Source organism: Sinohyriopsis cumingii, chromosome 12 (assembly GCF_028554795.1).
Source record: "Sinohyriopsis cumingii isolate HCF-2022 chromosome 12, ASM2855479v2, whole genome shotgun sequence".
Classification (NCBI taxonomy): domain Eukaryota; kingdom Metazoa; phylum Mollusca; class Bivalvia; order Unionida; family Unionidae; genus Sinohyriopsis; species Sinohyriopsis cumingii.
In genome coordinates, this window is record NC_142972.1 from 74,352,670 (window position 1) to 74,372,772 (window position 20,103).

Below are 20,103 nucleotides of genomic sequence, written 5' to 3' on the forward strand. Positions count from 1 at the left end.
GTAACTGACGAGCACAGGATGCGGCTGAAATTCTTGGTCCATTTGTATAATAATACTATTTGTCTAATTTATTATTTGGTTTAATTATAAATCTTTCAACGTAGTCTTGGGGGGTTTTGATGACGAAGTCTGCGGTAGGGTCAATGACGGCGTTTTTAATTCGCTTGTCATAATAGCGTTTTAGTTCCCTGTATCGCTTTCCGCCACAATTAATACATAACTGTGATTTTCCTCTTACACCGACGTGGCAAACCAAGCACGGGAGAGGGCCAAGAGAACCATTACGAACGCTTTGTAAATGGTATCCGCAGAATTCACCTCTACATGATTTATTGCACGAGGTTGTCGACCCAATCATCAACCATTTGCAGTGATTCATTATACTATATTCTTTCATTTAAATACTTGTTTTAATTATATGGATGAGTTTGAGAGATTGGCAGCAATTAAGCCCGGGAAAAATATTAAATTCAATCTCGATAGAGTCCTCAAGGACACACCAAAAGCGTTAATAAACGATAAAACCCTGTTGAATAAAATACGCGATTGTATCAATGAATTCAAGCGTGATGGCGCATCTCACAGTTGGTCAACATTTCGAATTGATGGCATTGTTGATGCTACCATGAACGACAACCGCGCAGCAACGATAATATCACAACTTGACGGTAAAAGATATTTCTTCAGAGTAAAATTCATTGTCCGGGTGAAATCAGGCGATTGGATCATACGTGATAAATTTGAACCGGTTCTCAGCGACAAGAAAACAGTCATTGTCAGCCGCGACTCCAAGCCGGGGTTGTTAACCGGAATTGACAGACCATACTATGAACGAGCGTATCCTGAAACAGCAGTTGTTTATGGAATATACCCGTTAAATAAGAAACCTGATATCGGAAAACTGAAACCGATGAAACAGTCAACGGGGATAAATTGTGTAGCAGAACGAATAATAGAGCATTTTACAAATGCGTGTCGAGGAAACAAATTGACTGATTTACGACGTAGCAAAATCAACCAGTGGGAACTAACCGTAAAAGAGCGTGGAGCAACCATCAGCGACATAGCGAGATTAGAAACGTCGTTGAGATTTCCAATAACCGTTACAACGATAACCGGTGAAGTATTATACGAATCAAAGTATAAATCGAAGGGAGCCCCAATCAAAATTATTGATCATAACGAACACGCATGGACGCCCGCGATCACAATATTTCCACGGGATAGAACAGTAAAGTATATACCCGAAGAATTCCTGGGAGAACAATTCTCCCGGGATGGTTTTCTCGCGGAGAGGAAACTATTTGATGCTATTGCCTACTTGTGTAAAAACGACCCTGTATCAGTGTGGTTACTTCGCAGCGCTGAAAACGATGCGGATACCTTTGATCAGTTTGTAAGACCAAACGGCGAATTATATCGCACTGAAGCATTTCACAACAGGATGAAAAAAACCGCCATAGAATTTGAGGAGCATGATGAACAACTGCTAACAAATTGTTTTACGATTCCATCGGTTGTAGCTCATGTTGCAGCAAGGAAAAATGCGTGGAGACCAACGCGCAAGGAATTTTTACCAGATGTACAATCCAGTTGTTTGGAATACTATCACGGTGGACTATGGAACACTGAATACAACCGCGACGCTATGATCTCGGTTGATACGGTTGCCTGTTATCCAGCGAGTTTTCTCGGGTATGGATCCGCCGCTGAGTACTTTAGACGATTTGGACACCCCAGTCATGAAATGACTCGTGTTGCTATTAATGGACCACTGCCTGATTTTGATTTAACCGGATTCGCTCGCATAGTATCATTTGAATTCGCGGCAGGACTCCATCGCTGTTGCTATATTTGGATCGGTAGACACATGTCTGAAAAGAAGTGGCTGCCAATAGCGCTGCTACGGTATATGATTGATTGTAGCATGCTAGTTTCGTTGATTGTCAGTGACGCGATTATATCATACCGGGCGCAGACTGAAGTCTGGTTACCAGAACCGGAGCGTCTAGATAGCATAATTGACGAGTCCAGAAAAAACATTGATGCCGACGAGGAATATATCATCGAATGGTCCAGGAGGATATTCAACCAACGAAACCACGAGGCAAAAGATCTCGGTAGACGAATAATTGGTAAGTTCACACAAGGTGGAAAAAACTGCGACTACAAACGATATTGCTCACGGCTGATTATAGATGACGCAGAATATGATTTCGTAATCAAGGACGCAGTGGCGAAAAATAGATACGTGAACTGCAAAACAGCTTTCTTGTCCAATGGAACAAAGTTGGGTACAGTTGTTTCCTACAGCGATGGAGACAGCCCCGCGTATCCACATTTGAGGGCGTCTATGCTGGGTTACGCCGCTATCAATTTATTCTCGATGATAAATAGATTCCCCAATACCGCGGTTAGAGTAGCCGTTGATTCATTTTATATTGACGTAAAGTATAAGAAAAACGTAACCGAGTTTACTAGTCCGGACGAGAGTTGGGGTACATGGAGAATTAAAGAAGAAATACGACGCGATTATTCCCCGTCAGCAAATGTCATCGTTGAGAACAATTACCTACGCGGTAATAATTTATCAGAATGGTCTAATGCACCATCGTGTTCTGATCCAATTTGTAGACACAAAACAGTTTATTTAAGCGGCTGTGGCGGGTCAGGAAAGACGACTCGGGCAATTGAATTATTTCGAACGCGGGCAAGTATAATCGTGCTTACACCGACCCATAGACTAACGCGAGAGATAAAACAACGAAATGTTGACGCCGTTACTTATCACAGCTTTTTTCGATACAGCGGCGGTGAGTGGACTCCTGATCGAATGGGTGAAAAATTTATTCCCGACATTATCATCTGGGATGAGATATGTACTGTTTCGTTAGATACTTTACAAATGTTTCTTGAGTGGTTGCTGCGCGCGAATACAGCAGTAATCATGTGTGGGGACCATGGCCAACCACCACCATTTGTCGGCGAGGGTCCACATGATTGGTTAAAGGGTTTTGTGGACTATTATGAAGAAACCGATACTGATTACCGAGCACTTGATGAACAACTGCGTGAGGTTAAAAAACTAATCAGATTACAGCCGGATAGAGTTCAGTGTGAAATAATCCGCGAGGTGATTCCGGAAACGCCGTTAAATGAATTCTGGGAAACATGGAGACCAAACGATTTAATTGTAGCGAGCAGAAAGATAGTCAGAGACACACTTCAGCGGAGGTTGTTTGCGTTGCATAAGGAAAAGTTTCCAACGCGCCCAGTGCCGTTATGTTATAGACCCGCGGATACACGGCGGCAGAACATTGAAGTTGAAATTCCAGCCCCGACAGCGTCGGGGGCAAAAAAACAAATTCTCGTGCTGAATGATATTGTGCTCGTTGATATCAGCGTCGTTGAGGACGCGCTACGTGCTGATAAATCCCCGTGGACGCTAGGATACGCAACAACAATACATTCCTCGCAGGGACTGACTATCACGGATACAATTGTTTGGATGGTTGATAATCGCATCGAATGGTCCAATCTAGTCTATCTTGCGGTGTCCCGAGTACGGAGAATGAATCAGCTTCGAAGAATTGTTGTTGACGGAGTCACCGACGAAGTCACCAACGACATCATCGATGCAAGCGTCATTGATAGAAAACTCTCGGGTTACCGCCAACAGGATAAAAAAAAACAGCGGCGTTTTGATATTGATGCCGAATTAATAATCTCGCTACGACAACAACAGAATAATCACTGCGCGAGTTGCAATTGTATAATGAGTTGGCGTTATTCGGATAAAGACACTCGCCAATTTACCGTGGATAGGATCGATAACAGTCTCGGTCATGTCAAAAACAATGTGAGGTTGACCTGTCTTGAGTGCAATAGACGCAACGGCGCTAGTTAAGACCACGTGGGGGTAATTGAGTATCGTTAGGTATCACTTGTAGTTGCTCGCGTGTAAATCCGCGCTGAGGAGCAGTTGAATCCAGTCTGTAGATCGGTGGTCTACCAGTTGATCGTGTTATCGTTGATATGTTATGTGTGGTAACACTCCAAATAGGATCGGTAGCCCTTTTTTTACCGCCTTCAAGCTCTCCTGGTTCATATAGATATCTAACAGTGACATCGCCAAGAATCGGCTTGGAAACGCTATTTATTTTTGATTTTCCGGGTATATACTCGTATTTAATCGCGTCGCTGGGCTTCATGTTGATTGCTCGGGTAATCTCGTTATTTAACGCTGCAATTACACCTGGCAACCTTTTAACCCATTCACGAGATCGTTTTTCTTGGATGAATTCCTTCGCGTATTGATATCCAAATAACCGTTCAGCGAGAGTCCGATTGAATCGTTCAACAATTGCCTGATCACGATGTAGCGCAGTATGACCTCGTCGTATCGCGACGCTCTGATGTTTCAGCGTTGATAAAACAGCGCCGCGAAATTCACTACCGGGATCAACTTGTAATAGATTTGGCCAGCGCAGAGGGCCTCTTCGATAAATTCTTTCAAACGCAGCGGCTACTTCAGTTGCCGACTTTGTTTTTAACGGCTCCGCTTGTTTGTATCGACTCGCAACATCAACTACGGTTAGCGCGTATTTGTAACCGTTGTCATGCGGCAAAAATAGTATATCAGCCTGATGAACTTCATTAGGTACGCTGACATCAAAGCGCGAGAAGTTGATTTGTTTAGGCGGTGGTAGATAGATTTGCCATATAGCCTGTTTGGATAACCAATTAGCCGCAGTGGTCTTTGTTACCTTTGCAGCGCTTGCAAGCTTACCAATTGCGGCCTTCCCCTTCCAGTATCCTCTCGGAGAATAATAGATGGATTCCATGTTGTTATTATAAACGCTATCGTTTTCAATTACCAGCGCCAGAAGCTCCGCTTCCAATCATTAATTTACCTTTCATAGCCGATTTTACCAACCATGAGGCCAATTTTTCTTTGACGGATTTATCAGGAATAGCATTTAACGCGTGAATTAATTTTACGTCCGCGATATGACGCTGTTGCAGATCGCTACTTTTGTAAGCAACATCATGAGCATGACACGCCTTATCGATAGCGTTTATTGGATACTCACCGGGTTTGGGCTGATTTTGATCATCGAGTCTGATATCTAATCGTGTTCCGGGACCACAGTAGCTATATCCTGGGAGGTGCTTTTCTCCTGGATACTTTGCCCACGGTGTTCCGGGGAGTTTTGCCAATTTGGCTGCGATGTCACCTCCTCGCTTTTTTTTAAAACATCTCCGGGTCTAATAGAAATAAATCTAAATTTCTTTGTACCGCATTGTACACACTTGCCAGTAAGGGCCGATCTGTTATTTCTTGTTGTAGCGGTTGTCATATCATTTGTGCCAGTACGTACTCTACACTTCACACAATATAGATCCATAATTTATGTATAGAGATATGAATATAATTGATTTTTCGGCGACTAAAACAAGAGAACCAGTTAAGCATGTTGCAGCGTTACCAAACTCGATCCGGATGATTATCATCGGACCATCTGGATCCGGCAAGACGCAATTGTTACTCAATTTAATAATGAGATGGATGAAGTGGGATAAGTTGTATTTGGTTGCTCCTAGCGTAGATGATCAACGATGCTACGAGGTGTTGAAAGATTTCAACGAGAATGCATCAGCGATCGCTAAAAAAAATGTTATTGAGTTTATTACGGATATCAATGATGCACCGGGTATTGATGATATTGATGGCGACGTTAACAATCTAGTCGTGTACGATGATGTTATGTTAGACAATCAAAAAAACCCAGCTAGGATATTTTCCAGAGGCAGGCATAAAAACACTGACGTGATATATGTCACTCAACGATACACTCAGATTCCAAAAGTAATTAGAGACAACTGTAATATTCTTGCTGTGTTCAACGGCGTTGATACACACACGCTACGAAATATTTGGCAGACATGGTGCGGCGGTGACATGGACTTTAATGTTTTTCGAAACTTTTTTAGTCATGCTCAGTCGACCCCACATGGATTCGTAACGATAAATTTACATGATCCTCGGACACGATATCGTATCGGACTTGACCAAATATTCGGTTAGTTGTAAATAATTTTCATTGTAAATAACCACTTAGCAGCAGAGGGGGCGATGACATCGACGCGGTCGTCGATGTGCTTACCGGACGCTGACGACGCTGGGGATCGGCGCGCAGAAGGTGTTAATTAAACCAAATGACGACGCGACGATCCCCCAACGACGTCGTCGTTTTTTTTTTACCAGGCGCTGACGACACTAGATCGTTGAGTTGCAGAAAGTAATAATTAAGCAAAATAACGATTGGACAAAATGTCCGATTCGCCCCCTCTGCTGCTGTAGTTTCCTTTTGTTACCCGAGGGCAACATTCCTGTATCGTTAAATGTTCATCAGAAATTAGAACAATATGGAAAATGTACTTACGGGCAAAACCATACCAATATATGCCTCAGCGATATGTCGGGTATATAAAAAAAAGTCAAATGAGGTTAGTCGAAACTGGACGATTCATAGTAGATCTATACATATTTTGTCAGACAATTATACTACTGCAATGACTTTACGGTCGATACCTGTAATATTTGTGAACGAGCCATTAAGTGGTTAGTTCTTTATACGTTTTATCTGTAGGTATCTGGGGGAAAACACCCACTTAAAGCCAACTGCAGATACGATGTCGTCCCTATCGTTTTACAGATATAGGAAAGGTGGGGGTACCAGAAACATTTGCTTCCTTCTTGTCCGTCATTATTATTGGTGGAAATCTTCTGTCCACATTCAATATAAAGAACGATTCAAATTTGAATGTTATGTAACACGTACATGTATGATTGCAAGCCGGATTATATCGTTTGCCTTTATGAACTAGAGTCAATAAATAAAATCTCTTAATAACTTGCGTGTGTGTTTGTTTTTCAAAAATTAAAACACAAGGCTATTGTTTGAACTTTCCTTCGGATTTCTTTTAAAACTAATCAGGACTCTTAAACAACATGAACCACTTAGTCTGGTTATTAAAATTTGGACTAATAACCATTCTTTCAATCCATTTTGAATCTTCGGACTACCAAACTATCGGACCAATTAGCCTTTCTTTCACACTAATGAACCTTTGGTATAATCAGTGTGTGCTTGTTTATCTGCCTTGTGCGTGCGTGTGTGTGTGTGTGTGTGTGTGTGTGAGAGAGAGAGAGAGAGAGATAATAATTATATATTGATCTTGGTGGGCACTTCCCATGCTTTGGGCTAAGAAGTGCCTGGTACTTTTTCAATGTTATGCTCTTTATCTCTAACTTTATTTTCTTCAGGAATAGGATGAATCCATATGCTTGATAATCGAGAGTAAGACAATAAATCCAAAATCTGGACTTTTCGTATTCTACTAGTTGGTTCAACCAATACAGCGTTACAAACTAAGTATCACACACACACGCACACACAGACACGAAGGCCTATGTATGTATGTATGTACGTACGTACGTACGCACGCCCGCCCGCACGTTATGTATGTATGTATATATGTATGTATTCGTCTGTACTTCTCTAAAGCTATGCTTTTTAGAGTTATGGTGAGAATATATGAAAATACATACATCTGGCAACGAGGTAAAATGTGTGTCTCATGTTCAGAAAAGTGCAAATCACATATTAAACTGTCGAATACTGAGGGTCTGTTTTGTCATTCAGTAAGAAACATGCTGCGTTTTACAATAGCCATCAACCGATTCTGATCTGACGAACGGGAACGTGGAATTGCTAGTGAATGTATGCTGACATCCATTGATGATTTGCTCACGTTTTCTCGCCCCTGGCATTAACTTTGGAAAAGTGGATTGGTTAATCTGGGTCACGCGAATTGTGTTCATACGCGCAGTGGAAACCTCACATAATTCCTCTGTTTGTAAAGAACAGATCAACTAAAAACATGTGTTTAAAAGTTTCGAGAGAGAGAAGAATTGAAACCAACAAAGGCATTTTATTGGGGATTTTTCGTCCTGATTTATTAAGGTAAACAATTGTAAATTTATGTCACTCAGGATGTCATAGCTAGCAAACGTTTAAAATTTGAGTACTTTGTATCCAATTTTAAACTGAAATAGAGTATTCTCATTGATGCTTAAAAGTGACTAGACCCATCATGGATATAAAAAGAATGTCATCGATGCTTTTTATAGTCACCTGTCGGTAGCATTTGATATATACAGGGAACGTGGTGTTTTTGGAAATTGTTTGGTAAAGAAATTAGTTTTATCTCCAAATTACTATTACACATAATATTTTAACGTGGCATAGTGCGCAAAACACACACACACACACACACACACACACACACACACACAGGGAACTAATACTGGAATTTTCAAATATAACTGGGAACACAACCGCAGACGAACACGAGATTGCTTAATTATAATTATTATTATGGGTTTTTTAAAAAAAAGAAATTTGATTTCCGTCCAAAAGTTGCATTTTTCAAATGTTGTATTATATGAAGAAGGCATGTTACGTCTGATACAGTGTTAGCTGTTGCAGCTGTTACTGATTATTGTTGCTGTTATTCATGATTAAAATTTGTGTCTGAAACATGTCTCTGGATTAAAGCATTGTTAAAGTTAGGAGCCGATGCATTAGGAGATGTATCGAGCGCCGCATATGAGAAGTAACTACATTCAACGGCTTAGTCGTAGATTATAATAATGTCTCCTTCCCATACTCTATCAGATATATGCCCTTCTTTCCATTGTCCGCTGTTACATGTTTTTTTAATAAAAAAAATTATTATTATTATTGGAAAGGATCGCTGTACAAAATTATGGCAGACTATTGTTTTGGATGCATTAATGTAGTTTTCTCGTACGAGTTTTGTCCCTTTACAGAATTGTAAGAGTAATATCCCTTAGTCCATCTCATGGCGAAAACCGAACGTGGATGCAGGATATCATAGTGTAAACCTTATAAAATTGTTTTATTATTAATGAAAGTAAGGTATAATGTTACGAAATTTGATCATTTGCAATTAGTAATAAACAGTCACTTGTTTTCAAATTTAAAGTGATGTGGATAGTATGTTCCACTCTACTGAGTATTGTTATTAAACACATCTGAAAAAAAGATGTTAACTTAAGGTGAAGTCGGTTTTTATAGCAATCACATTGGAGAGACTGTTGGCATATTTTATTGCATCTATTCTCTTTTCATGTACTGCGAATTAAAATTAAAGATCTATGAACGTGGTTTTAGCGAAACAACGTGCTGCCTAAAGCAGACAACTAACGAAAACGTCTGCTCCCGTGTGCTCGATAAATGACCTTGGAACTAGTTAAAGTACACAAACAGTTAAAAAAGGGGAAAAGCTTTGCCAAAGTAGACAGTACAAACTTCTAAAAGTGCAATAAAAATGAATTGTAGAATTTTTACTTTAAAATTTTTTTAGAAGTTATCGTCTTGTTTTTCTTGACTTAAAATATTTCCTTGTAAGACAAGTTAGTGAAAAGTACCAAGTGGAGCTAGCAATCTTTTGAGAGATGCGCATCTGAAGCAAGGCCAAGTTGTATACTGTATTATCCAAATTTCTCGTCAATCGTAAACTAGAATAAAGGGAATTGAAAATTATTTAAATAATGCCTAAGCTGTACATGGATTCTTTTAAATAACGAGTGAGGAAATCATGGTTTTTTTATAGTAGAAATGAAACCTGTGTAAAGTATACAGTTGTAGAGAGGTTTCTAAAGGACTCACAGTTTAAGGTCTCACTGGACAGTTTATCTGGTGAATTTTTATCCGACAATGACCTATTGCAGAAAAATGGGAATAACTTTACACTGAAGATACAAATATACAAACTACTGATTTTGTAGAAAGCATACATGTGAGATTTTGACTGTGGCAATCAGGTTAATTCCTTATACAACTGGTGGCTTTTATGCCCAACACTGCCACTAAGCCTTCTTTTTCACATTCATTTTTGACAGCAAAGAGCTATTTTGAATATATTCCTATGATAAGGCAGCTAAAAGAATCGGTATGTGCCTTTAAGTTATGCATGAATAAAGTTCACTAGTACTATAACAAATTTGCATACTTTTCATCACCCCTCAACCATCTCGATGTTTAGATATTTACATCTGTAGCAGACAGATGTAAATACGTAAGCCAAGTCGGCTGTTCATTTGCAGCCCAAGTTACGCATTTGATCTCCAGTGCTAGTCTAACTGTGACAGGCAGCCACCAAACAAGCCAACCCATTTTCAAGCCTAACTCAAAGTAAATCTAAACCACATTAATCTCGTTAGAAATCACAGCAAACACATATTTATACACGTAGAAATAAAAAAAATAGTAGTCTTCGTTTTGATCTATAGTCCATTGTCCACAAACACGTTTAATGAAACAATTCATAGGTAAATGAGATCATGCTAACAAATTAAAAAGTTTAAGAAACATTCTTGCGAGATGCCCCATCTTCATTTAACTTGAGGGCCTGATATTTGTTGTTTCAAAATAGAGACAGAGACATTTAAATTAGATTTTACGCTGCCATTGGTAGTGATCATAAGCATGAACTTTTTTTGTTGAAAAATGGAAACTTTCACGGCACAATAAATATGTTCCAAGTACTATGAAAAATAAAACAATGGTTTTATTTAAGTTTGTTGCTGACTTTCTTTGATCAAACATCTTACACTTGCTTTGATGAAGGTGCATGTGTTATCGAAGGTGCTGCTAAAGTCCCTCTTTGAAGGAACAAACAAATGCCCATTTGTTATTGCTGCAACAACATCATGTAATTGTGGAACATTGAGACACAATTTGTTAAAGCTTTTTTATTATTTAATACAGAACAATTGGTGCTTCAGAGGTTCGCAGTTTTCTTTGAAGCTTCAGCTAAACTATTTTTTATGGTACATTATTTTTTTTAAAAAATCTATTGCCGTTGTCTGGTCTATTGTAATCATTCCTAACCTGTCTTCAGAGGTGGAGGTGGTCGATTGTACCTAGTCAAATAGAATGACTATTTGGGTTATATTACAGCACACAGTACTAAAGCCAGACATCAGCATAAGCGGGTTATAATATAAAAATGCGCTGTTTGGGTGGTATGTCAGTATGAATGAAGGATTTGTTTATGTAACAATAGATTCCTGTGCATTTTATATCCAAGTTTTCCGCTTCCTCTTATGGTGTTGTTGAATTTCTCCACTCCAAACTCAAGACTGCATATACAATTTTTAACTGCCAAAAATGTTGTCGCCAAACAAAATCGCCAGATGGTATATTTCGTGCCAATAAGGCAAAAAATTGCAATTTTTGACATTGGCAAAGACCAGCATAATCTCTGATCAAGAAAGGGTCTTTACTGAGAAGTATGGATTCAGTCATGAGTGTTTAGAAATTTAAATTCATTTAGGGGCCATGGGTTGTTGAGTAGTCTTAAGTTCATGCCTTTTCTGATCACTGCCATATCACTCCTGTCTGTATGGGTTCAAGTCTTGAACTTAGCCACTGTGGGTATTTGAGAAAGTTTGCCAATCATTTTCCATTGGTCAGTGGTTCTTACCAGGAATTTTATCAGGTTCTTCCTCCACCAATTATACTGGCTGCCCAGCATAGCCTATCATGTGCTGAAAATGGTATTAAACCCAAAGCAACAACAACAGCAACAACAACGAAGTCAGCTAATGTTTAATATCTTATTTCCATGGGTATACTATGGGAGTTGAATTAGTATCATGACTTTAATAGCAAGCAACAGCCTTACAGGGTCCTGCATATGCATGTACAGTTCAGTTACTATAGATGCATAGTTCTGGTTCTATTTGTGGATAAAAATTACAAGTAGAATGATAACATTTTGTCTACCTCAGAATGATTTAATAATTTACATCTTTTTCAGTGCTTGAAAATTCAGGTGACATGTAACACCTTTAGCAACCATCAGCCAATGTCTGTACCCCCATTACTCAGTCTATATACCCCCTTTCAGTACTTTATACCTGCCACCACTGTCTGCTGTTTTGTCCATGCTTTGTACGACTCACTGTAATCATCAACTTGACCATTAAATTGTGAAACTCTAGGCACATGTAGACTGATTAGCAAGTTATGGATCAGCAAAGTGTAGAAAAGTGAAAAACTCTCCCAGGAATGACAAAAATATGTAAAAAAAAAAAAGAATTATGATGTAAAATGTAAATAACACCAGTTCACATTTGTATGCAGGTCTAGAAAGTTAATTTATACATTTTTTGCTCAGTAATGTTCACATCATTTTTTGGAGACATGCACAAACATCTATCTCTTTCTCTTTTGAAGAAAACCCCAAGAATGGTGCATTATCTATGCTTGACATGAATGTGTGCTTTTTGGCACTTTCTCATCTAAGTTAATTTTTGTGTGGCAATGAACTAGATAAATATATGAGATAAACAAAATAACTACACTGCATGAATGATTACTATCAGCTTTACATCTCTGTAAGCAAACAAACAAAACTACATGTTTTTATTTGTATTTAATTCACAAAACAAATGTAGCTCACAATTAATTTTATATATTTCAGATTTTACCTCTTTCCTATTATCCTTTATTGTGTAAATTGTACGTAATAAACACGATATTCCAAAAGCTCATATTATATATGCACCTTACCTCTAGTGCTGAATACACCGCTCCCTCGATAACTCGTGCCCGGATAACTCGCAATCCCGCTTATAATGCGGTGTCCGTCTTGGCTCCCGATTTTTTCCAGAGAAAATGTATTTAAAATATCTTTAAAATATGCTGAACATGAAAAAATTACGATAAGAATTGATAAATTAAACCTTGATACATTGCTAGTTTTATCATCGAAAATGGTGATTAATGCCCATAAAAATATAATCCATATTTTGAAATTTGCAAGTTCTAAAGAAGAATTAATTTCAGAGATCTCAAAAACGCTTAATTACGCGTATTTGGACGCCAATTTTTGATCTGGGAGGCAGAAAATCACCGAGGCGGGAGTCCTCTGTACACATGTAATAGGTGCGCGGGAAAATTCAAAGATTTGCCGGTCCTGTTTCAGCCACCTGCTTTGTGGGAAAATGTGTTGAGCAGTTAACTGTGCTGATATTTACAATGGCAGAATTCAGTGACTGAAAGACTCTTTGATGTACTGTTGCCATTTTATAAGAGTACATTAAAAAAAAAAAAGAACATGATGCAACAGCTAGGTGGCTAGTTCAAAGGCTTTGACTAGCGGCTGAGTGAGAAAATGTACTGATATTTAGTGATTGAATTCAGAGGCAGAAAGACCCAGTTTTGAAATCCTAGCGAGACCTCTGTTTAAAGATATCATATATTATGTAAGTTTTTATGATAAATAGTTGTCAGTATACTGTAAATAAACAGTCAGGTGAAATAGCGATCAATGAAAACTTCTGGTAAATGCTAACAGGTGGCAACAGAAAATGAAATAAACACCAACTAAACGTCTTCCTGTGTGAAAGTCACCTTCTAATCCTTTAATTCCGTTTCAATGTAAACATTATAATCACAACATATTCTGTTCATTGAAAACATGAAAAGAGTCAATCGACCGTCACATCGAAACCCATGAGTACTTCTGTGAGAACCTAATTACATGTACATGCCGGCTTTATTTTGATCAACAACTTGGGGAAGTGTTTGTTGCATTAAAAAAAAATCGATTACAAGAGACCTCAGGTGCTGGATTAAGGGTCTTGGAGCTGCCTTTGACGTAAAGCAAAACAGTAACAGAGACAACGACGATGATAGTGACTTCGAATGTTTCAGTGAAGCTGATGTCATTAATGCCGAGGCTGTTTGGGAGAAATTCGTACAGACTAATGGTCCTGAGATGGGCGTTTCTCTTATGGAGGAGTGGATTTGTGCCGACAATGATTGCCCCACAGCCGAATACATGTCAGATGAAACTATAATTATTTCTATAGCGAACAAATTTGCAGCAGCAGACGATTCTAACTGGAGTAACACAAGTGCTGAAAGTGATGCAGACGCAGATTTTGCACCCCCCACCCCACTGCACAGGAAGCAATCAAATATTTTGATATTGCCATAAGGTGGCTGGAGACCCAAAATGTTGACTACGTAAAGCTCATGCAGTTGAGAAAAGTGAGGGATTTTGCTCGGCGGCAGAGAAACCAAGGAGTAACACACACAAAAAAAAAATAACTGATTTTTTCAAAAAGTGAATTGATATTTGTCAAGCTTGGCACAAACGGCAAGTATTAACTTGTTCTAATTTACGTTGTTTTAAATTTGTAGACCAATTAAATATGTTAGTTCTGATTAACCCTTGTTTTTTTTTTTGTTTTCATTTTACTTCTATCACATTCAAAAATATTTATCTATCTATCGTTCGATCGACAGTTTCTCGAAAAGAGTCGATCTTTTGTATATAAAAAACGTCTAATTTGGATCAAAGAATAAAACTAGAATGTATCCAATTCAACATAAAAATTAGTGACGTAGTACACAATGTGTGAAGTGGTACACATGTTAAGCGAACGGAAACCACGTGGAATAATATTTTCTCAATATACTGTAATTTATCCTGAAATTAATGTTGTCCTATGAGGAAATAATAAAGTACACCATTATGAAGAGATATTTATTAACATTTAATTTCAGAACGATTATAAAGTGAGTATTCAACAGTATAATCTGTCTACCCCCCCCCACACACACACACACACTTATTTCTCTGTTATGTCGTCAGTCACTTTATTGGTTTTGGGCTTATTTTATAGGTCCCTCGATAACTCGCGCCTCACTTATAGTGCGGTCGATGTTTCTGGACCCCGATGTGCGCGAGTTATCAAGGGAGTGGTGTATAAGCAGCTTCACAAACATGAATTTGATAACTTTTCATAAGCACTTATCTGGCATATATACTTGCTACCTTTAAAAACGAATACACAAATTGGACCTCATTTGATAATTTCTGTTTTATAGTACCCATGAACATGACCTGGATTTGTTTAGAATTGACTTGTTATCTTTTGCAGCCTAGTCCATGGACCATCCCTTTTTCAGGTGGACCACTCACCTTAGAACCAACAGACTTTGAATCTTAGACTCTTTTACAACCACACTATGGCTACAGCAGGAGCAAATCACCTGGATTGTGAATTGGTTGATGCTGTTGCTCAGGAACTGGAAAATGGTATGCAATACCTAACTCATATGTCAATGTCAACTTCTTTTATTACCACATCAATCTGTACTTATAAATGATATTTCCTGATGGTACTAGATATGTTGGGCAAGATAAACAGTCCTACCATTCAATAAAGTTGAAATAAGATGTTTTAGCTTCATGTATTTCATGCTTGAAGTCCAACTAGTGAAATTGAATATTTCATAGAATATTGTTATGCTGTATGTATAGATGCATTTTAATTATTACTTTCTGTTGAAGATCACAGAACCTTAGTCTTTTGTGGGAAAAGTTATTCAGTTGTAAAAATATGTTGTGGTGCACACATGCTTTTGAAAATATATGCCGTGTGTATTCAAGAATTTTAATCGCATTCTGTGTTTCAGCAAAACATTCCTCAGTATGCCACAATAATTTACATCTATTTAAATGAAGATCAGACCTGGAAAGAGTGCAATAACAGTTTTTGAAATTTGGTTGGTATTTAATAAAAACAATTGCTGTTCTTTCAGGAATGGTATCCAAAGCATTATCAGAAAATGAGGAATATATTAATAAAATCATTTTAGGCATCAATAAATAAACATATCTTAATAATTGCATAGAACATTTCATAACATGATTTGCCCATCAGAAAAAGATGCTTGATGGACATAATTTGCCATTCATAATAACTGTGGAATGAAGACTGCTCAGGTTATTTGTATTGGCATTTATTTCCCCATATAGTTTTATGAGAGTAAATAATGTTGGCCCATAACTGTGGTAAACATAACATTTAAGGAGCCTAACATTGAAACTATATTTCATGAGGTTTTTGTTTTTTGTTTTGAAGAAACAGAGTAAGTCTGAATTACAAATAAATATGGATATCCTTTTTTATTAATGTATTTCAGGCACAGTTGATAGAAAGGATTACCCATTTGTTAATTAACAAAGGGCATTCCAACTTAGGAAAGAACCTATAACAGTACACTTTACAGGCCTGTACTACCTTTTAGAAATTTGAAGTACAGCTTAATGAAGAAATCATATATGTAATTAAACTGAATTCTTGCACAAGCCAGGAACAGCCTGTGGGAATATTTGTAAATGTCGCAATGAATAATCACTGGTAAGAGACCACTTTTAAATTCATACCTCCCACTCTCTACACTTCTTATGGTATCATGTATTGTTTAACAGAGAAAGGGATTACTTCTGTGAATTCAGTTAAACGAATGAGTCAAATAAATAAATTAAATGTTTCAGTGAAGAATAATGTTTTATGAGTAAATAAATGAAACATTAGTGAAAAAAACACTTGGCAGAAAAGAGAATGAAGTTTGGGTGATTTGAACTTATTTGAACTTAAATTATAAGATGATTTAAAATCATTGTCACCTTCACCTTCGTTATAACACCTGACTTTTAAACGAAGCATAAACTACTCACTTACAAATTACTCACTTTAGCAGTGTCAATAATCTTGTGACAGAATTATTTTTTTTCACTTTTCTAACCTGGGTAGGTATTTGCTTATTCTTATCCTTGCAGATTTGATCTGGGCCTTAATTTTAGTTGTGTTTTGTTTTTTAATACCGATATGAATCATCAGTATTCAAAATTCCATTTAATCTGACTTTCAGTGTTTTATGCATTTTTTGGATAAACAGCTAACACACATCAAATAGTTTCCCATGAGTATGTGTTAACTATTTGGATTATTATCTTGGCCTGAGTCAAGGACATAGTGTTCACCACATTTTATTTTCTAATTATAACTGGAATGTTATTTTCCATTAGGTAATAGTTTGCCTTTTTTAAATAGAAAATGCTAATTGTGACAATAGGTCAAGTACAGGACTATATATTCTTGTTTTTCTAGACGTTATTCATTTGTGCTTTAAGATCTGAGCAGAAATACTTGTATTGTTGTGTCCAGTAATTGTTTTGGGCAGGAATTTTATTTATTCAAATTATTTATTCACTGGAAATACAAAGTGCTTATCAAAAATACATTCTTGGAAATAGAGACATGAATTTATAGTGAAATTTCAAATAGGTATATATTCTTGGATTGTATTATTATGATCTACTTAAAGGCTATTTAACTTCATCAGTACATGGGCCACCACAGGCACATCAACTTTTCCAGCACTGGATTTAATTTGGATTTTCACTAAGTTGATTAGTACTTTAATCATTAAGACTCGTGTCTGTAATTATAGGACTATTTGGGATTTAATTCTCAGTGTAAGTTCCATTTTTTAAAATATTTTTACTTTATATTCTAGGGAAATAAATTATTTGTTAAATTTTACAGAGCTTGTTGCTTCTCACTTTTTTCCTGTTACTTATTTTAAGACCATAAATACTTTCACTTTAATATGTGTTTTCAGTGAATAAACACCTTTTATTCTTTAAAGTCATTATATGATAGTATTCCTTTTTATTATTATTTAATTATTAACATCTTATAATTGTCTTGGTGCTGAGTTTCGTCTCTGAGTAATATGATGTATTGATGACATCATTGTCATTAAAATATCAGTGTTGTGGCTGTTTTAGTTCTTTTAATCCAGTACTCTTGTAAGCACTGGTGACTTAAAGAACAGTGTTTTGGTTATTTTAATTTATTTTTATACAAGACAACACCTGCATTGGTAAGAACTTGCTGTTTAAATTGTGTTTACATAGTTCCACACAAATACTCTAGCCCACGGATACTTCATCTTTTTGCCAGCAAAATTGTGTCCCAAGCCTTCAGGCTCTGAAGACATTAAACTGCTCCCTAATTTGGAGAGGCTGTCTTGGGGCTACCTCCCAATGGGATCACTTGTTGTTCCCTTATATGGCTATGGTTAAGGAGCTTTACCAGGGGTTAAGTAGAGCCAGAAGTTTGCTATACATCATAAGGCTTAATCTGCCTCCCCCCACCCCCCGATGTTGAGACCTTTGTTCTCTGCAGCTAATTATAGGGTTCATATGAGTTCTTGGCTCCTTAAAGCCCACACTTTTAATGCTGTGACAGCAATGGTAGGTATTTCCATGGATACTTGGAGTTGCCTTCCAGTTAATGTAGTGGAGGTCTTAGAACTGAAGGCTTGGTCTCCAGTTACCATACTGTTATGTGTTGACCTTTCTTGGCAGCCAATTTTCAGCCTGATGAAGGAGGAATCTCTTTTGCCAGCTACCTTTCAATGTTTGTTGGAAGCAGTGGCCAAAACATCAAGGCATGTTTAATTTAGATATGTGTGATGATGATAATAATAATAATAATATTTTATAATTTGCTATATTATTGTTTTCTTTTTATGTTATTAATATTGTATAAAGAATCATTGTACATCATCTGTAATAGGGTCCTCAAGTGGCTGAGTGGTCTAAAGTGCTCTCCGTTATGGATCACTGCCATCTCACCTCTGTCTGCGTGGGTTCGAGTCTCAGATTCAGCCAATGTGGGTATGTGAGAAAGATTGCCAGTAGCTTCTCGTGGGTCGGTGATTCTTTCCGGGGTTTTCACGGGTTCTTCCTCCACCATTAATACTGGCCACCATGTATAGCCTATCGTGTGCTGAAAAATGGCATTAAAACCCTACAACAACAATGTCGTCTGTAATAAAAACAATTAGAGCAGCATGATCATGATGATGATGATTGTGATCATTGTGGATAAAGCTGTGATATTAAACTATTGGTTAAGGTCAGAAAAAGATTAAAATTCAGCATATTTAGATGTATGTTATTTTGTAATATTTTTAAATAACGATTAATATAAGTATTTTGTTCATTTTCCAGACTATTTATTTATACTGATGTTTATCACTGTTTTCCACAGCTGACTTTAACAACCCTTGGTACACCAGTCTTGTGGTTTTATCAGAAGACATGGTGTTGGTCTCAGACTACAGTAAGAGGAATCTTCAGTTACACAGACTCCATGATGAGAAGTTGATAGCTGTGTCAAAAACACTGAAGTCACGTCCTCATGACATATGTATCTGTGTTGCAGAAACTGATGTCATCACCGTGGCGGTGTGTTTATTGAATGGACAAATAGAAATCATGGATGTTAAGTATGCTGATAATACAGCGGCTATAACACAAGTGAGAACGTTAGCTGTAAAAAGAGGGTTTGATTGGTGTTGTGCAGGGAAAACTTTAAATGTTAAGGATAAGATTGTGGTCAGTGGTCACAAAGTGGACAAGATGTGTTGGGGCATTGTGTCACTTGCAGATGGACACATAGGTACAATTCGAAATATCTGTAGATACACTGGTTGGGGTTGGAGTCACTTGGCCACAAGTTCAGATGATACTAAGCTTTATATCTCATGTGAAGCTTCCAACCATGACACTGGCTTATATTGTTTTGATATTAAAACAACTAAACAGGAATTTTTATACAAACATTGTGATCTGAAGAGACCCAGTGGTGTATCTGTGGATGACAGGGGATTTATATATGTGTGTAACTTTAAACCTCCATGCATTCATCAGCTGACTAAACAAGGTGAACCACTGACAGTACACAGGGAGGAAATACCATCAAATATACTGGCTATATTCTGGGATAAACAGCAAGGACATCTGTACACCACAAGCATGTTTAGTAATGTGGTTACAAGATACACACCACAGTACATAGATCAACAAGGTAATCCATGTCACTTATTTTAATGACATAAACTTTAACATGACAACGTGAGAGGACAAATGGAATTGCCAAAATTGTAAAGTGAAAATAACGATATTTTCGAGCTGTATATTGTACACATTCTAATAGAAAATTTTCACCTGTTTCGTTATGACCTCATATACACGGGCTGTTGTTGGAAACATGATTTAAGAATAAACCACCATTTACACTACTCTGTTTGGTTCCAAATGACATTTGCTTGGCTTGGCCTACCTGAT

At 37.5% G+C, this 20,103-nt stretch overlaps 1 protein-coding gene across 1 annotated transcript in view; it reads left to right on the top strand.

The window, feature by feature from the left end:
• Positions 1 to 19,158, top strand: part of LOC149786750 (bile acid-CoA:amino acid N-acyltransferase-like) — a 67,102-nt gene extending 47,944 nt beyond the window's left edge. Inside the window, exons 10-11 of the mRNA XM_089977266.1 lie at positions 15,053 to 15,210; positions 19,025 to 19,158. Coding sequence (XP_089833392.1) covers positions 15,053 to 15,098 — 46 coding nt within the window. The 3' untranslated portion in view covers positions 15,099 to 15,210; positions 19,025 to 19,158. The remainder of the gene's footprint in view (positions 1 to 15,052; positions 15,211 to 19,024) is intronic.
• Positions 19,159 to 20,103: the final 945 nt, after the last annotated feature.